This window comes from Chenopodium album, chromosome 12 (assembly GCF_948465745.1).
Source record: "Chenopodium album chromosome 12, dcCheAlbu1.1, whole genome shotgun sequence".
NCBI lineage: Eukaryota > Viridiplantae > Streptophyta > Magnoliopsida > Caryophyllales > Amaranthaceae > Chenopodium > Chenopodium album.
The window spans coordinates 9,460,867-9,481,351 of record NC_137845.1 but is presented as its reverse complement, the minus strand read 5'-3'; the positions used below and the strand labels follow the sequence as shown (position 1 = coordinate 9,481,351).

Genomic DNA, 20,485 nt, shown 5'->3' with positions numbered 1-20,485 from the left:
ACCACCACCGGTGGGCAGCCGGCCACCAGCACCAGCTGGCAGCAGCGGCGACCACCGGTAGTGGCGTCGGCCCCCATGTTGTCGGCAGCCCCTTTTCGAAAAAAAAAAGGTTTTCTTGTTTAATAATCAAATCTTTATTACCTAAAACTAATCTATGATATAGTCTAATTATAAATTATGAGTTTGGAGATTTAATTTTGATGTTTGGTTATTGTAATTGTGTGAATTAATTTTCAGATTTGGTTTTTAATTAAAAAGCCCCAATTTTTGAAACCCTAGGTTCTTGTTTCATGATTTATTGAAAGATTATGATGTATAATAGGGTAGGCCTTTGTTTTAAGTGTTTTAAAACCAAATTACAGCAAGTTTTAAGTATAATAAAGTGCTGGAATTTTATGTAGAACACTTGATATCAGGTTTCTTGAAGAAATTTTAATTACCCATTAATTGGGACTTAATTTATGGTGTTTTAAATATAATTTCAGCTTATTCTAATTAAATTATGAAGGGTTTTAAAATAGTATATATTGCTGAAAATTTGTTTAGAGTGGATATTAATACTCTATTATGAATTTAATGTGTAGGAGACTTTGAAGTAAGCGATTTCTACTAGTCGTGACAGTTTTAATAACGTACTCAAGGTACGTACGTGTACTTAGCATATTTTGGTGATGTAGAATCACGCTAGGTTTGTTTGTAATTGATTATAAGTAGAATCATGCTAAGGTTTATATATGGAATTGTGAATTTATGGTGTTTGTGATTGAATTGTGAAGCATGAATTATTTGTGATGGTTTTAGATTGGAAGATTATATTTTGGGCATGTTGCGTTTGAACCACAATTTTATTTATGGCATGTTAGAAGGCATGATTAATTAAATTACGTGTTTAATTATGTTTGGAATATTAAAAAGGAATTTTATTATGGTTCAAATAATTTTTATTGATGCTTTAAGCATGAGGAAGGAGCTATATAAGTGTCTATGTACACAAGGAATAAATTGTATGTTGGTGCCTTTGTGCACTTAAGGTGTTTTGAACACCGAGGGATAGGATTTTTGGCGCATTATGCGTTTAAGGTGTCTTTGACACTGAGGTAGAATTAAAAAGGGTTCAACAATAAATAAGATGTGGTCACTAGTTATTCAAGAATTAAATTGGTATATTTGCTTGATTGAATAATTATTGTTGATTGATTTATTATGCTTTGAGAGTCATCATCAAGTCTAATAATGTGTAAATAACGTAAAGTGAAAGAGATTACGCACCAAAACTCTTGGAACGTATATACCTTGAGTATGAACAATGGGGGGGGGGTTATGGGGTTTTATATTTAACCATAACTTCCAATGGAGTACAGGACGCTGTATATTCCTTTTTATTATTTATTATTATGCGCAGGAATTCCGCCACCTTTGTGTGGTTTTGTCGCTGGCACGGTTAGCTCTCGTGCCAGTTAACCTCAAATTTATTTGGGGGAGGTTAATAGGGGGAAACCCGTTCGATGCGTAATCAATGCAAAATGAATTAATTAGGGTCTAGTCATTGTATTGTGTTGATTGGTGTGTTTGTGAACAGGTGCAATGAGGTAAGTGTGTGTTGATAGGTGAAAGCATGTTAGTGTGGCTATTTTACGCTTATGTACTCTGCTTTGCTGATTGTGTGTGTTTGTGTTTTGGCCATGTCTTTACCTTGACCCTATGATGACCCATTTTTAATGGAGAGTAGTGGAAACAAGTAGAGATAAACTTTTCAGGTATTGAAGCATGATCATGATGGGGCATGAGTGAAGAGTGAATCCTATTAGTTTTCATTAGATTACAATGTGTTTTATGCTTTATTTATTTATGATATATATTATGTGTGGACTAACATAAAGGTTTGATTTGGGAACAGTTTTTCGAATAAGGGCCTTTAATGGTTCCAAGTTGTACTTTGGTTTTATTTGACTTGTTCGTTTGGTTTTAAACTTTATTTTCGTTTGGTTGACTTTGGGTGGACTTGTTTAATCGGTTTTTAATTTTGAGTCTTCCGCTGTGTATCTTTGATAATTGCCTTAGCCGTTTTCACGGTGGCGGTAATGTCTTAGTTATTCCTAAATTGTATTTTTAAAAGAGTAGAACGAGTATTTAAAGAAAGAAATTTCTAGGGTGTTACATATATAATCAAAATCTTCAGCAAATAAGCTTGAATTCAACATAAAATTCGTAGAACATAAATTTTCAAAAGTAAACCATTAATATAGTTTGAAGAAATTTGGGCTAAGAAGATGACACCATTAATGAAGTTTAAAGAAAAAAGAGGAGAGAGGAATAAAATTGAGAGAAAAAGAAAAATGTTGTAGAAGATGGAAGAAGAACAGAGGAGAGAGAAATAAAATTGGGGGAAAAAGAAAAATGTTGTAGAAGATGGAAGAAGAAAAGAGGAGAGAGAAGAAAAATTATATATATATATATATATATATATATATATATATATATATATATATATATATATATATATATATATATATATATATATATATATATATATATACATATATATATATATATATATATATATATACATATATATATATATATATATCTATATATATATATATATATATGTATATATATATATATATATATATATATATATATATATATATATATATATATATATATATATATATATATATATATATATATATATATATATATATATATATATATAGGGGAGGGATCCAGTGAGAATAGGTTCATATGTGAGAATTCATACTTATATGAGAACTGATTTTAAATTTAGAACATGTGAGTAAAAGTTTAGAACATACGAGTAAAAATTTAGAACATGCGTCTGAAATTAAAATTTAGAACATCTGAGTAATAATTTAGAACATCTAAGTGAGTAATATGTTTAGAACATTTGATTTAAGAATTAGAACAAGTGATTACAAATTTATAAAATCTGCTTTATGAAATTTTAAACATATGAGTAAAATTTAGAACATTTGATTTAAGATTATGAACATGTGAATAAAAATTTAGAACAAACAAATATAGAATATAGAAAGTGTGAGTAAAAAATTTAGAACATATTAGTAAAAATATAGAACATACGCTTTAAAATCTGGAACATATAATTAAAAATCTTAGAACGCACATTTTAAAATTTAGAACATATAAGTTAAAATTTAGAACATACAAGTAAAAATTTAGAACATAAAGAGTGTTCTCACATAAAAAAAAAATTTCATATAAGAAAAATTCTCACGAGAGCCTTGACAGGGTAAAGTCGTATCCCCTAATCAAAAGTAATACCTAAGTCCTCTAACTAAAGTAGATAGGGAAGTAGGGTCGAATCCACAGGGAAACTGGTCTTTCTACTCCTAATTAATTATTATAATCTAAATTATTAAGGTAACCAAATTGTTGTTTATAATATGAAATTATACTACGGAGATTAAGTTTAGGGAGAAAGTCGATAATAAGAAGGTCTAGGGTCACAGGTTCACCAATAATTAATATTCCGGGATAAAACATAACAAGCAATAATTAACATTGAACAATAACATGATTAACAGGCTCTCGCAATTTATTAACCAACATAGATCTAACAGGCTCTCGCAATTTACTAGATCTAAGTTCCTATTGAAAATAGCCCTTAATATTAAATTAACATCTGCTCGATTCATCAATTCAATATTGCTAAACATTCACAATCAAATTACATCTGCTCGATTCATAATCTAATTGCAAAGAATTAAAACAATTCAATAAGAAATTATCATGCAATATCAATAATCAACAATAATAAATTATCCCCTTATATTAATTATGGATCCCCCTAAACCCTAGAATTAAACTACTCAGACATAATTAAAACTAAACAAAACATAATAATTAAACAAGACATGAATGAATTGAATGAATAAAATACTGAGATTAATTAAGAGAGAAATCGTACCAAGACGGCGGAATTACAATAGAGTTAAGGAACAAGAGAGAATAAGTTTAGAGAGAGAAAGTCTAAGTAGTGAGAGAGAGAGTTAAAATCTAGAGTAAGAGAGATGAAAAAGAAGTAGCTAATCTTGCCTAATAATAACACATTAATACTAAGCAAGTATTATTCGCTGAACAAAACTAAATCGGAAAACAATCCTCCTAAAGAACTACACGCGCCCGGTCGGGCAGTGGCTCGCCCGACCGGGCCCGCCTTTTCTTCCTCAAGAGCTTTCTCGCGCCCGGTCGGGCAATGGCTCGCCTGACCGGGCCCGCCTAGTTTCCCTCACGAGTTATCTCGCGCCCGGCCGGGCGCGTCTCCGGGCGCGGCTGTTCTTCAAAGCCTTGGTTCGCCCCGCCCGGCCGGGCGCGCCTTCGGGCGGAGCTCTTGGTCCGGGCAGCTTCCACTTGGGCTACCAAATGAACCTCGATTGGGCCTCTTATCCTCGGCCCAATCCGAGTTTCCTCCTTGGATCTTCATACTTGAGCCCTTAATCACCGATTTGATACCTCCAATCGGTCTTGGGCTAACGAACTGGGTCGCGGTCTTCCAACACTTGTAGATGCTTCCTCAAAAAAAACCCGGAAAAATGCTCCAAGTACGCAAATTCCTACAAAACTCAAGCAAAACTACCAAAGCACTGGAAAACACAAATTAGTAATAAAAGTGGCTCGTAGGAGCCAAAAACACTACTAATTACGACCAAGGGACGGGGATAAATATATATATAAAATGAACACATCAAACTCCCCCAAGCCAAACCTTTGCTTGTCCCTAAGCAAAGAGCTCCTCAATGAACAATAAAACATGCCTCACCCCAATATAAAAATCAAGAACAAACGATTCATGGCAAATCAAGTGAACATGCTTCAAAATCAACCAATCCTAATTACCCTTCCTCCCCAACAATTGTCAAGTAGAGCAAACCACAAGAGCATATAGAATTCAAGACTAGTGCTCACACACTCAACTCTCATTTATGTGGCGAGTAAAAGATGTACTCGATCGCTCTCCACCCAACCCCTTTAATGTGAACAATGCCCTCCCAAACTCACAACACTCGTGTGTTTAAAAAGACATACACTCAACCTAATAGTCGACTCGGAATATGTCAAGTCATAACTTTCATTGATAAACAACACTTTCACATTTACACAACTCTATGCACAAGGTCAAAAGGTCTTTTAAAGCTTGTAATGTAAGGCTAGGGAAAAGGGTAGGATAAATTTGGGAATATGTGAGAGAAAAGCCTTGCTAAAAGGGAGCCATATCCTAATAAACCCATGACCAAATATAATGATCATACACATCTCCAACAAAACTAAATCCAACATAAATCCACCAAATATACTCCAATCATAAAAATCAAACCTAATACTTACAAAATTCACTCCCAAAAATATGATAATATAAACTAGAGTGAATAAACAAACTCTGAACTCAAAACTCAAATATTTTCATTGAAACTCAACTTTTTTCTCTTTTCTTTTGATAAACCTTCACTTAGACAAATTGAACATCAAACTTTTTTTCTTTTTGCTCTTTTTTTCATTTTTTTCTTTTTTTTTCCTAGAAGTTCACTTTTTTTTTTTTTTTTTTTATATTTTCTCACTTTTTTTTTCTTTGAACTTCTCTTTTTTTCCATCACACTTTTATTTTTCAAATATATACACAATAAAACTCATCAAAACAAAAATATGATCAAGAACAAATAACTTCTCAAACCCACCCAAATTGTGCAAATGAAGTGCACACTACAAACTCCCTCACCTCACTCACTAATAGCTCCCCCAAGCCAAGCTTGGGACTAGTAACCAATGGGGCAAATATGGCTTGTAATGTGGCTAATAAACAATAAAAAGGGCACAAGCAACAACATGGGTAGTAAAAAGGGAACAAATGTATCTAAAATCATCTGAAGGCTACCTAAAGAATAAATGCCTTCGTCCTCCACATGTGCATAATAGTGAGTTATGAAACACTACTCATAGTTGCAAACCAATACTCAAATTCATTGACATACCAGGAACTAACACACATTCCTAACCAAATCAACTAGTCAAGCACTATATTCACATGTAGTTGGGCAAAATTGACGCATGTTTAGGAATCCAAGTAATTAAACTTCAAATCATGATCAACAAATCCACAATGCTCAAAATCAAATACCAAGAATCAAAACAATTTTTTCTCAAGTGTGGGGCAAAGGGAAGCATGATTTACAGTTCATTGGTTCGTATTTTTTTTATTTTTTTGTTTTTTTTCAATTTTTTTGTATTTTTCATATAGGGAAAGCAATAAACTAATCTAAAAAGTAATAAATCTAAACTAACAAAAACACACCAAATATAAACAAAAATAAAGAAAAAGGAAGAAGAAATAAATACCAAATCCAAAAATCTCCCCCAAGCCAAGATCAGACAATGTCCTCATTGGCTCGAAGCTAGCCCAGCTGGCTACTCATCCTCATCCTCGTCCATCCGTGTGGACCCACCTGCTCCACCACTGGAACCTACACCATCTGCACCAAAGGAGCTACCACCAAAATAGTTAGCATGAAAAGTCCCCCCCGGCGGTCCCCCAAAAGGTATGTCCTGGCCGTACCCATGGAACGAAGAATAGTCTGTGTAAATACCATGGGCAGTGGGATCTCTATCGTATCCCTGAGGTGGGGGCTGGAACCAGTCTGGGTAAACAGCATCGTCGGGAATGTTACCCCGACGAGCATAATCATCATAAATGGGGTAGAGTCCCCTACCCTGGTTCCTCTCTAGGTAGCCTAGCCTATGGTCGACAGAACCAATCATCTGTCTAAACTCGGTCTGATTTTGCTCTATGCGACCTATGGCCTGGCCAATACTCTGCAAGTCCCAAACTGGGTCAGAGTCACCATGAGGGACGGAATAGGACTGTCGGGGTGGTGAAGGTGGCTGTGGGATAGGCTCAACTACTGGCTGTGGCTGGGCCTGTGCCTGCTGTGGATCCTGTCCCCTAGCATGGGCAACTAACAGGGCATAAGTGTAAGACTCTTGCCCTGGGGGAAAGGCGGTCAGGTCAGGGTTGGGCAAAGGAAAGATGGGTAGGGGTTGTTCAGTCCCTGTCCTAATGCACCAATGGGTGACCTGGCTCCCGTCTACCCTCAACCACCCCAGCTCCTCAAGGTACCTAGAGGTAATGTAGGTGTCGGATCCCATGTTAGTCATGCGGTGGGGTCCACTCTCTACAAAGCCGGCCTTCTTGATGGCTATCCTAGTGATAATGCCACCAAGACGGATGGGGGTAGTGGTCTGGTTGCTGGCCGTAGCGTGCCTACCTAAGTGGTGGATGATATACCGGGCTATGTTCAATTTCCCGTACCCAAACATATAATGGCCAATTACAGCTAATTCATTGGTCTGACAGTTGTGGGGTTCATACCTACCTAGGAAACATACACCGGCAAATCTTTGCCACATTTTAGGGACGGGGTGGTGGATAGGCCTAGCACTAGCATGTTGTGCAGAAACATAAGGAATACCAGTCAAAGCAAAATAAACATCATCCATTTTAAACTCAGCATTCCATTGCCTATCTAAATCAGGTTCCAGTTCAAATAATTTACAGAATTCCACAAAAGAAAGAGTGATGTTTCTATTATTAAGCCTAAAAATTAATTTTGGTCCACTTTTATGACTTTGAATAACAAGAGAAGACAAGAATTCACAGGTTAATTCACGGTATGTCGAATAATGCATATCTACAAATTTACGCATACCAATATCATTCAAAAATCTTCTAACAAAGCCATAAATACCTAAAGCTTCTAAAGTGGGACGGTGTAACCACCGTGAAGGGATTACCTCGCGTCCGTAGAGTACCTCAAGCTTTTCTCGTTGCTCCGGTGTTGCGATCTTGATCGTTGGCCACTGAGCAAGTTGAAGAGCCGGGTCATATTGTTGAGATGACCCGCTTGAACTACCCCCGAGCAAGTTTCTGCCCCTCTTTGCCGCCATTGGAAGTGGTTATCAAAAATTAATTTTTGTGGAAAATGAAAATTTTTGATATAGGAATGTAGAGGATGAAGAGGGGAGTATAAATATGTAAAGAGTTTTGAATTTGGGTGAGAAATGGAGGAGAGATCTTAGAGAGAAGTTAGAGAGTTTAAGGTTTTCTAGAGAGAGAAAGAATGGCGGAAATAGGAGAAAGAAGGAAGAAAGAAAGAAAAGAAGAGGAAGAAAGAAGAAAAAGGGGACGGCCTCCCTTCGCGCCCGGCCGGGCAGGTTGTGGCCCGGTCGGGCGATCTATTTGCCTTTCGTATGTGTTGCACGCGCCAGGTCGGGCGCCACACCGCCCGATCGGGCGATCGTCATTCTTTTTGGGATCGTCTTCTCGCGCCCGGCCGGGCGTCTCACCGCCCGGTCGGGCCATTTTCTTTCAAATTTGATCTCCTTCTCGCGCCCGATCGGGCATCTCACCGCCCGGTCGGGCCTTTGTAAACTCCGTACACGTCAACTCTCGCGCCCGGTCGGGCGAAGCTCCGCCCGGCCGGGCCCGAGAACAAGTTTAAACGTTCAACTTCCTTCAAATTTTGGCTAACTCTTTTCCTCTAATCTGTACCAAAAACTCATAAGACTCATTAAATTCCCTCCTCTCACTCTCATAAGAAAAAGAAGAAAAACAAAAATAAAAGCAAGTAAAATACGGGTTGCCTCCCGCAAAGCGCTGGTTTATCTAGGTCCCGCACGACCTTCTTACCATCTTTGAGCTCATTTTGGAAGTGGAGTTAGGAGAGTCTCCTCCAAATCTCTAATGGTAGCACCTTCATGATACACTTTCAACCTTTGGCCATTTACCTTGAACTCCTCACCCTTGTCATTCACCAACTCCACCGAACCAAATTTGTTCACCTTTGTGACAGTGAAGGGACCAGACCACCTAGATTTCAACTTTCTTGGAAAAATCTTCAATCTAGAGTTAAAGAGAAGAACCTTATCACCCGGTGCAAACTCTTTTGGTAGGATCCTCTTGTCATGCCACTTCTTGGTCTTCTCCTTGTAGATCCTTGCACTATCATATGCTGACAACCTAAACTCATCCAATTCATTGAGTTGGAGAAGTCTCTTCTTACCCGCGGCCTTAGAATCCATATTAAGCTCCTTGATTGCCCAAAAAGCTTTGTACTCCAACTCTACGGGAAGATGACATGCCTTACCATAAACTAGTCTATAAGGTGAAGTACCAATCGGTGTCTTAAATGCTGTTCGGTATGCCCAAAGTGTGTCATCAAGCTTCATACTCCAATCCTTCCTAGACTTGGCTACTACCTTCTCTAAGATCGCCTTGATTTCTCTATTAGAGACTTCAACTTGACCGCTAGTTTGGGGATGGTAACCAAGCCCGGTTCTATGATACACACCATACTTCCTAAGTAAGTTGTCCAACTGTCTCTCATGGAAGTGAGTACCCCCATCACTAATAATAGCTCGTGGAATACCAAACCTGGGAAATATAATCTTCTTGAATAGCTTGATGACTACCTTAGAGTCATTTGTTGGTGAGGCCATGGCTTCAACCCACTTGGACACATAATCTACGGCTACAAGTATGTAGCAATTCCCATTGGAAGATGGGAACGGCCCCATATAATCAATACCCCAAACATCAAAAATTTCAACTTCTAGAATCCCAGTTTGGGGCATCTCATGCCTCCGCGAAATGTTTCCAGTCCTCTGGCAAGGGTCACAAGTCTGCACAAAAGTGTTAGCATCTTTAAACATGGTAGGCCAAAAGAAGCCTGACTCGTTAATCTTAGCCACCGTTTTAGAGGGGCCATGATGTCCACCATAGGGTGAAGTGTGGCAACTTGTAAGGATGCCGTGAACCTCCCATTCGGGAACACACCTGCGAAATAATCCATCTGCACACTCACGAAACAAAAAGGGATCATCCCAAAAATAATGTTTAACATCATAAAGGAATTTCTTTTTTTGTTGGTAGGACAAGTCAAGAGGTAGAGTACCACCCACTAAATAATTTGCAAAATCAGCATACCAGGGGTGTTGCTCTACAACTGCATATAGGTTGCCATCAGGGAATGAATCATCTATAGGAAGAAAATCGTTACCCTCATCATACCTGATACGTGACAAATGATCTGCCACTACGTTCTCTACTCCCTTTTTATCTCTGATTTCGATATTGAAGTCTTGGAGCAAAAGAACCCACCGGAGTAGCCTTGGCTTGGATTCCGCCTTAGCTATTAGATATTTCAAAGCTGCATGGTCAGTAAAAACAATGACTTTAGAACCAACAAGATATGATCTAAATTTTTCTAAAGCATATATAACAGCAAGAAACTCCTTTTCCGTAGTGGCATAGTTGACTTGGGCCTCATCTAAAGTTTTGCTTGCATAATAAATAGCATGCAAAACTTTATCCTTCCTTTGTCCAAGCACGGCTCCTAGAGCAAAGTCACTTGCATCACACATGATCTCGAATGGAAGGTTCCAATCGGGTGCACATATGATGGGTGCCGATATCAAAGCCTGCTTAATCCTGTCAAAAGCCTCAAGACACTCGTTAGTGAAAACAAAAGGGGCATCCTTAAGCAAAAGCTGAGTTAGTGGTTTAGCAATTTTAGAAAAATCTTTGATAAAACGGCGATAAAACCCCGCATGACCCAAGAAACTCCTAACTCCCTTAACATTAACTGGGGGAGGTAATTGCTCAATCACTGAAATCTTAGCTTTGTCTACCTGTATGCCCTTATCAGATACAATGTGACCCAGGACTACTCCCTCTGTCACCATAAAGTGACACTTCTCCCAATTTAAAACCAAATTGCATTCTTCACATCTTTTCAAGATTTTAGCGAGGTTAGTTAAGCATGCATCAAATGAAGAACCATAAACACTAAAATCATCCATAAAGACTTCCATGATAGACTCTATGAACTCAGAAAAAATACTCATCATGCAACGTTGAAAGGTAGCAGGTGCATTACATAAACCAAAAGGCATCCTACGATATGCAAAAGTGCCATAAGGGCATGTAAATGTAGTCTTTTCCTGATCTTCAGGGTGGATCGGAATTTGGAAAAATCCCGAATACCCATCCAAATAGCAAAAGAACTTGTGATTAGCTAACCTCTCAAGCATTTGATCAATAAAGGGAGAGGGAAACGGTCCTTTTTAGTGGCGACATTTAATCTACGATAGTCAATACACATACGCCACCCTGTAACAGTTCTAGTGGGAATTAGTTCATTTTTATCATTTTTAATCACAGTCATCCCACCCTTCTTAGGAACCACCTGAACAGGACTTACCCATTTAGAGTCAGAAATAGGATAGATAATACCTGCATCAAGTAATTTCATAACCTCTTTCTTGACTACCTCTTGCATATTAGGATTCAACCTCCTCTGAGGTTGAATACAGGGTTTGTAGTTGTCCTCTAAGTGTATCCTGTGCATACAAAAATCAGGGCTTATACCCTTGAGATCATCAATACTGTACCCTATTGCCCTTTTTTGGGTTCTGAGAACCTCTAGAAGTTGGGAAGTTTGTGGGTCATCTAGTGCAGTACTAATGATCACAGGGTACAATTCCTGCTCATCAAGGAAAACATAGAAGGGAGAGGTTTTAGTTTAGGTTTCTTCACCTCTGCAGGTTTTGATTCCTGAACTAAATTTACTACCTTCACACACTCAATAGGATCAAATTCCTCGGTAGCAAGAGCTCTTTCTATGTCATCCACCTCTTTGCTCCATATGCTCATGTCACCTGCAGACAAATTTCCACAAAGAATTTCCTCCAAGGGGTCCCTTGCAAGAACCTGTGGTAAGCTCTCCTCACAAATATCATCCATTACATCAAACACATCAATTAAATAACAATTTTCTTCAAGCATAGGACCTTTTAAAACTTTCCCTAAATTAAAAGTGATATTATCATCGCCAACAGAAAGGGTTAGTTTACCATTTTTTACATCAATAATGGCTCCTGCAGTGTGGAGAAAAGGTCTACCTAATATAATGGGAATTTGTGTGTCTTCAGCCATGTCTAAAACAACAAAATCAACAGGGATAAAAAATTTACCAACTCTAACAGGTACATCCTCTAAAATACCTAAGGGGTATTTAACAGAACGATCTGCCATTTGCAATGTTATATTAGTAACTTTTAAATCACCCATATTTAATTTAGCACAAATAGACGATGGCATCACACTAACAGAAGCACCTAGATCACATAATGCTTTATCAATGAAAACATTTCCAATATGACAAGGGATTGAAAAACTACCGGGATCCTTTAATTTAGGAGGGGATTTATTTTGTAAAAGTGCACTACATTCCTCAGTGAATGCTACAGTTTCTACTTCATTAAAGGCCCTTTTCCTAGTCAATATGTCTTTCATGAATTTAGCATATGCAGGAACCTGAGTAATAAGTTCTGTGAAAGGAACTGTTACCTGCAAATTTTTTACTACCTCCAAAAACTTACCAAACTGCTTATCCAACTTACTCTTCAAGTGACGGTTGGGAAAAGGTAGCTTGATAACTGGTGGTGCTTCCCTACTCTTCTCCTGGGGTGCATCCTTCTCTGAGGTTGTACCCTGCAATGAATCATCAGAAATATTAGTATCAGGAATTTTACCCTGCAGCCCTGCAGGGGAAATTGGTACAACGGAATCAGGATTAGCAATATTAATTAAATTAGGTTCATCCTCTTTGGGCATTTGGGGCCCATCGTAGTGTGAACCACTCCTTAGGGTGATTGCATTAGCATGATCCGTAGGTTGAATTCCCTGCGCTGGTAAAGCTCCCTGCTGGCGAGATTGAAGGGTAGAGGACAATTGAGCTATTTGGGTGTCCATGACTTTATTATGGGCTATAATAGAGTCAATCTGTTGGTCTCTACTCTCCATATGTTTTTGCATACTGGTTAGCATTGCCCTAATTTCTGATAAAGCAGGGTCAGAAGATGTAGTAGGGGTTTGTGATGGGGGTTTCTGGTTAGCATGAGGGTGATAATATTTCTGCTGTGGAGGGGGTGCTTGTTGTGGTTGTTGTGGAGGTGGAGGATTTTGAACATTGGTGCTACGGTAAGATAGGTAGGGATGGTTCCGGTAGCCAGGATTGTAGGAATTGGAGTATGGGTTATTTTGCTTATATGTTTGGAAAGCATTAACTTGCTCCATTGAACTCCTGCAATCTTGTTCATAATGACCTACACTTCCACAATTTTCACAAAAAGCATCATTAGCATTATTAGAAACAGCAGAAACATTAGCAACAGAATTAAGATTGTTAGTAGTAAGGCTATCTAGTTTCTGGCAAATAGAAGTAAGCTTGGCTTGCATAAGGGTTACTGAATCAACATGATGCTTGCCCTTATTGGCATACCCTCTAGCATTCCCATATTGGGAATTATGGATTGCCATATCTTCAATAACCCGACCTGCATCATCAACATTTAAATTCATAAATCTACCGCTAGCTGCGGAATCTAAAATTGTCCTAGATGCATTTCCTAAACCATTGTAAAAAGCTTGAATCAACTGCCACTTTGCCAAATTGTGGTGGGGACACTCCCTCTGCAGATCCTTGAATCTTTCCCAAGCTTCATATAATGCTTCATCTGTCTCTTGGGCAAAATTCTGGATGGCACTTCTCAATAAAGCTGTTTTCTCTGCAGGGTAATATTTATTATAAAAATTCAAAGCAAGAGTCTCCCAGTTAGTAATACCAAGTGCAGCTCTATTCAAACCATTAAACCATAATTTAGCTTTTCCACATAAAGAAAAGGGAAAAAGAATCTCCCTGATTTGGTCCTGCGTTACCCCATTCTGCCTAATAGTATTGCAGTATTGACAGAAATCTACAATGTGAAGATTAGGATCTTCACCCTTAGCTCCACTGAATTGCTTTCTTTCTATCATCGTTATGAACTGGGGCTTGATCTCGAACTGGACTCCCTCGAGATCAGGTGTAGGAGAAAGATGTGGGAAATCTGTCAGGGATGGTTGCGAATAATCGCTAAGCTTGCGAGGTGGAGGTGGTGGTGGTGTACCCATCTCTAGTTCTGAATCAGAAGAGTGCTCCGAATCACTAGAAGTAGGTAATGGATTTCCAGGAATATTATTACTCCCAGAACCTGCCAGGATCTGCCTATAAAAATTCTTCTGTCTATGAAACGAGCGTTCGATCTCAGGATCGAATGGAATGTAACTTGATCTGGAACACCTGGGCATAAACAAAGAACTAAAAAGACAGATATTAGAACTACCTCAAAGAACTAATGTCCTTTGAGGCAAAAGGAAAATAATCTAAACTACAAAAACAATTAGAAATAAAAATAAAACCGTTTCCCCGGCAACGGCGCCAAAATTTGACAGGGTAAAGTCGTATCCCCTAATCAAAAGTAATACCTAAGTCCTCTAACTAAAGTAGATAGGGAAGTAGGGTCGAATCCACAGGGAAACTGGTCTTTCTACTCCTAATTAATTATTATAATCTAAATTATTAAGGTAACCAAATTGTTGTTTATAATATGAAATTATACTACGGAGATTAAGTTTAGGGAGAAAGTCGATAATAAGAAGGCCTAGGGTCACAGGTTCACCAATAATTAATATTCCGGGATAAAACATAACAAGCAATAATTAACATTGCACAATAACATGATTAACAGGCTCTCGCAATTTATTAACCAACATAGATCTAACAGGCTCTCGCAATTTACTAGATCTAAGTTCCTATTGAAAATAGCCCTTAATATTAAATTAACATCTGCTCGATTCATCAATTCAATATTGCTAAACATTCACAATCAAATTACATCTGCTCGATTCATAATCTAATTGCAAAGAATTAAAACAATTCAATAAGAAATTATCATGCAATATCAATAATCAACAATAATAAATTATCCCCTTATATTAATTATGGATCCCCCTAAACCCTAGAATTAAACTACTCAGACATAATTAAAACTAAACAAAACATAATAATTAAACAAGACATGAAGGAATTGAATGAATAAAATACTGAGATTAATTAAGAGAGAAATCGTACCAAGACGGCGGAATTACAATAGAGTTAAGGAACAAGAGAGAATAAGTTTAGAGAGAGAAAGTCTAAGTAGTGAGAGAGAGAGTTAAAATCTAGAGTAAGAGAGATGAAAAAGAAGTAGCTAATCTTGCCTAATAATAACACATTAATACTAAGCAAGTATTATTCGCTGAACAAAACTAAATCGGAAAACAATCCTCCTAAAGAACTACACGCGCCCGGTCGGGCAGTGGCTCGCCCGACCGGGCCCGCCTTTTCTTCCTCAAGAGCTTTCTCGCGCCCGGTCAGGCAATGGCTCGCCCGACCGGGCCCGCCTAGTTTCCCTCACGAGTTATCTCGCGCCCGGCCGGGCGCGTCTCCGGGCGCGGCTGTTCTTCAAAGCCTTGGTCCGCCCGGCCCGGCCGGGCGCGCCTTCGGGCGGAGCTCTTGGTCCGGGCAGCTTCCACTTGGGCTACCAAATGAACCTCGATTGGGCCTCTTATCCTCGGCCCAATCCGAGTTTCCTCCTTGGATCTTCATACTTGAGCCCTTAATCACCGATTTGATACCTCCAATCGGTCTTGGGCTAACGAACTGGGTCGCGGTCTTCCAACACTTGTAGATGCTTCCTAAAAAAAAACCCGGGAAAATGCTCCAAGTACGCAAATTCCTACAAAACTCAAGCAAAACTACCAAAGCACTGGAAAACACAAATTAGTAATAAAAGTGGCTCGTATGAGCCAAAAACACTACTAATTACGACCAAGGGACGGGGATAAATATATATATAAAATGAACACATCAAGCCTCCCTATATATATATATAGGGCTGGCCGCACCGTACGGCCAGCCGTATATGAAACTTTGTGTAGGAACATATTAATTACATACTACTAAAAGCGAATCTTAAGACACACTTGTCAATATATTATTAAAAAATTTCCCGCCAAAAGTACCTTCTAAAAAAAATTATTGTTGCTTAAGAAAAAAAATTATATCTAAATTATGACATAATTTGTTTTATATAAAATATAAATCTTTTTCTAAAAGATTAAACTATCAATTATAAGTTTATAACTATTACATGTTTTTTTTAAATATTTTCTCTTGCATGCTTTTATTTTTAATATACTCTATATTTTTTAATACTCAAGTCATTATATTAAAAAATTTATAATAAAATTGTCAAAAATATTTAACAACCGTGCATTGCACGGGATTTAACCTAGTATTGTGATATGAAAAGATATATGTGAGTTATTGTGATAGTTTTAGGAAGTCAAGATATATTGGAGTACTAGGGTTAAATATTCCTATTGTCTATATATATTGTAATGTGACCGAATATGATGGAAAAATAAAAATAACTACTGTATTTTCATAATTTGCCTCTGATTTAACTTATTGCGTTTTTCTTTCCTGCTCACAATTTATCTTTGACTTTACATTCCATTATTTCCATATCTGCCAACTTCAAGTTGTCAACCTGTCAAGTTATGTTCCAAAATACATTTCATTTGGTGAAAAGCGATAATAAGTAAATAACACTATTCTACTATAGTACCAGACCACCACCTTATTAACCTACATATAGTATAATATGAAGTATCTATAATTGCATCATGATATGTGCGTAAATTTCTCATGTTAATTATATGCCAAAACAAAAAAAAAAAAAAAAAAAAAAAAAAAAAAAAAAATTTATATATATATATATATATATATATATAAAAAGAGTAAATGATAGATCTATGATTGCACCATGACAAATTTATTACATATGCACCATGACAAATTTATTACATACTATTCCAAATTTATTTTGCTACACCATACCGTTCGTCCTTTTACAAAATAAAGTTGTATACAGTCTATACAGACGTACACGTATTCAATTTTGTTCCTTCCATTAGTTACAACTTTATATACATACTTCACTAGTTAGAAATTTCCACACACATATATATTGATCTGCCTTAGCTTTAAAGGGTTATATAAATCCATCTACTATTATTGCTAACATTATTGATAGAAAACATGGATTTTAGGCTATTATTTTGGTATACACTCATGTTTACCATGCCCATAATATTGTTAATATCATTGTATAAACCCCAAAGAAGAATGAACCAACAAAAAAAGATCCCTAGCCCAAGAAAGCTACCAATTTTAGGGAACCTTCACCAATTATTTGGTGATTTACCTCATTATTCTCTTCACAATCTTGCCAAAGAACATGGCCCTCTTATGCTCCTACAATTAGGCTCAATCCCAACTCTAGTGATTTCCTCTGCGAACATAGCTAGAGAAATCTTCAAGCCACACGATCTAATTTTCTCCGGTAGGCCAGAGCTATACACCGCGAAAAGACTAAGTTACGAATTAAATGACATCTCATTTGCTCCGTATGGTGAGTATTGGAGAGAAGTTCGGAAGATAGCCATCCTGGAGCTACTTAGTGCTAAACGAGTAAACTCGTTTAGCACAATAAGAAATGAGGAGGTAAACATCGTGATTAATACAATTACTCGATCCTTTTCGAGTAATACAACTATTAATCTTAGCGAGTTGATGCTATCTCTTGCGAATAATGTTATATGTCGCGTAGCATATGGTAAGAAATTCGATGGTGAGGCTAAAAGTTATGAGATATTGAAGGAAACACAAACATTATTAGGAGAGCTAAATGTAGCGGATTTTTATCCTTGGTTTGGTTGGTTGCTAAATAAAGTAAATGGGGTTGATACTAGATTAGAGAAGAATTTTAAGGAGATGGATGAGTTTTATGATGAAGTTATCCAAGAACATATTATTGGTAGTAAAACGACGCGTATAGAAGGTGAACATCATGAAGATTTTGTTGATGTACTTCTTCAACTTCAAAAAGATCCAAATCAAACAGTCAAACTCAGTGATATTCAAATCAAGGGTATTATTACGGTACGTCACTTAGCTACTACTCCGTTATCTATTTATGCATATTGATTTTGGTTTAATTTTATACTTTTATTAGCTTAATTTTTTTTTTTAAAAAAATATTTAGTAAAGACTTTAATTAAGCCTCTAATTTAAAAAAGAGTTTAGCTTATTACTTTAATTATCTTCTTAATGGTAGATATTTAGTTTTACAAGCTCATAGAATATTTCATATTAAAGCTAATTAATGGCAATAAAACTAACTCCTCCAACTTGTAAAATGATATTCTTGGCCTATTCACTTCAGCTTAAGTTCAATTCAGTTCGGTTCAGTTCGGTTTAGTTCAGCTCCTAATTTTCTTCTCTCATAAAATATTCATTTCATCTATATTAGTTCAGTTCAATTCAATTCTATTCAGTTCAATTCCAATCAATTCAATTCAGTTTAGTTCAACTCAATTCAGTAAATGTGAATTAACCCTTTCTCTTTTTTTTTTTTTCTAATGTGGAACCATTCATATGTAATTAATCGTCCGTTAATTATCATGAGTAGTTTGAAAAAAAAAACTTGAAGAAAGATAAGTAGTTTTGCTAATCTATTGCTAGTTTGGTCTCGCCGCCTAACATGAAAGTTGACCGATAAAGCAGTACAAGTGCGATTTTGCCTCTAAACCGAAAATAGAAATAAATAAATAAACACTAGAGCAACTAGCATTGAGAAATTGTTTTCCTCCAAAAAAAAAAACCTAGCATTGAGAAATTGCGTTTAGTAAACATCATCTCATTGACATTTTGTACGTAATTTTGCCCAAAATTGTCAAATTATACGGTTGATTTTAACCAAAACATGTTTACATACAGTTTATACTATCAAGTTATCCAACAACTGCTCATAATATAGACATATACTTCGTTGAATGTAAAATTTGTTGTGTAAAATGTGCACCAAAACTCCTTAGAAATTGACTAATAATATACTACCTCCGATTCATATTATTTGCAACAAGTGAATTTGTTTCTCACAAATAATAATAACTCTTTGTTACAAATAATAAGAAACGGACGTAGCTAGTAATATAGATCAGTTGTTTATATTTTTCGAAAACAAAATGCAGGACATGTTCATAGCAGGGTCAGATACATCTGCGGCAACACTTGTATGGATAATGACCGAGCTAATAAAGAATCCATCAACCATGAAAAAAGCACAAGATGAGTTAAAAGAAGTTGTCAAGGGCAAACAAAGAGTTGAAGAAAGTGATCTACCTAAACTTGAATACTTAAAATTGGTCATAAAAGAGACATTAAGGTTACACCCTCCAGTACCACTACTAGTTCCTAGGGAAACAACAGCACCATGCACTATTATAGGAGGATATGAAATACCAGCAAAAACAAGAGTACTTATCAATGCAAAGGCAATTGCAATGGACCCTAACGTGTGGCACACACCCAATCCAAATGTGTTCGAGCCAGAGAGGTTTTTGAATAGCTCGATTGACTATAAAGGCCTAGATTTCGAGTTGATCCCATTTGGTGTTGGTCGGAGGGGGTGCCCTGGGCTTGGTTTCGCGGTTTTGTTGATTGAGCTTGCACTTGCTAACCTTTTGTATTGCTTTGATTGGAGTTTGCCTAAGGAGATGACAGGAGATGATATTGATGTTGTAGAAGCTGTTGGACTTACCACGCATAAGAAGATTCCTCTTTGTTTGTTAGCTGCCCCTAGGTTCTTGTAACCACAAAATTTGTTGCTTGATGTTTCAAATTAAAAGAGTTTCTGTTATTTAATTTGGATGAAGTGATGATATAAGAGAGGAGGTGAATTGTATTAGAAACTACATGGTATTTCCTCTGTTTATTTATTTATATTTTTCATAATTACTCGGTTTCTTTAGTTATGTTTGTGATGTGTGTCAATGCATAATTAATATGAAGTATATTATAAGCATTTGATTGTAATAAAATTTTTGATACAAATCTTACAGAGGCTCATAAATATACGTTGGTAAAGGTTGTACATACCATATTATCATATTCTATCACATATAAAATATCTTATTGACTTATTGCATCACTAGCTCAAATCTATTTACCTTTAATCATACAAAATTCTTTGTATTTTTATTCAACTAAACTCTACTATCTTGTTTGTTTTATAATCATCTATAGTCAAATAAAGCTTCACATTTAATTTAATAATCAATCAAACATCATTATGTTATTTCCAATTCAAAATTTTAGAAACGGGTGTTAAAATAAAAACAAATTTGAGACAAAGTTAAAAAAAAAATTAAATCATAGTTACAACTTATGAGCTTCAGTGAATGAACTGAAATATTACATTGACGAGGGTGAAATGAGAGATGTTGCAATTGAAAAACAAACTTTATAAGTATAAAATAATATATATTTTCTTAGATGATTAGAGTGCCCTAAGGGCAGAGATCTGATGAGAATCGACCCAAAATTCCATTGAATCGAGATAGACAAGAGCTCTAACCAATTGACTAAATTGAGCTATCCCCTCTAATAATGTTGTTATGGAAAAA

The 20,485-nt window shown here is 36.6% G+C and overlaps 1 protein-coding gene and 1 non-coding gene across 2 annotated transcripts; both read left to right on the top strand.

Moving 5' to 3' along the window:
- Nucleotides 1-13,541: 13,541 nt before the first annotated feature.
- Nucleotides 13,542-13,648, top strand: LOC145573566 (small nucleolar RNA R71). The gene has a single exon (XR_014097552.1). It is a non-coding gene; the product is annotated as a small nucleolar RNA R71 (small nucleolar RNA).
- A 3,263-nt stretch (nucleotides 13,649-16,911) lies between these two features.
- On the top strand, nucleotides 16,912-19,830 carry LOC145570268 (cytochrome P450 71A9-like). Its single transcript, XM_081629306.1, has 2 exons — nucleotides 16,912-17,960; nucleotides 19,052-19,830. The coding sequence occupies exons 1-2, from the start codon at nucleotides 17,058-17,060 to the stop codon at nucleotides 19,670-19,672; spliced, it is 1,524 nt and encodes a 507-aa protein (XP_081485432.1). The 5' UTR covers nucleotides 16,912-17,057; the 3' UTR covers nucleotides 19,673-19,830.
- The last annotated feature ends 655 nt before the right edge of the window (nucleotides 19,831-20,485 follow it).

Excerpts from the sequence above, each read along its gene's own strand:
- LOC145570268 (XM_081629306.1), top strand. The coding sequence starts at position 17,058 with ATGGATTTTAGGCTATTATTTTGGTATACACTCATGTTTACCATGCCC. Across the intron at positions 17,961-19,051 it reads AAATCAAGGGTATTATTACG|GACATGTTCATAGCAGGGTC; the intron begins GTACGTCACTTA and ends AACAAAATGCAG.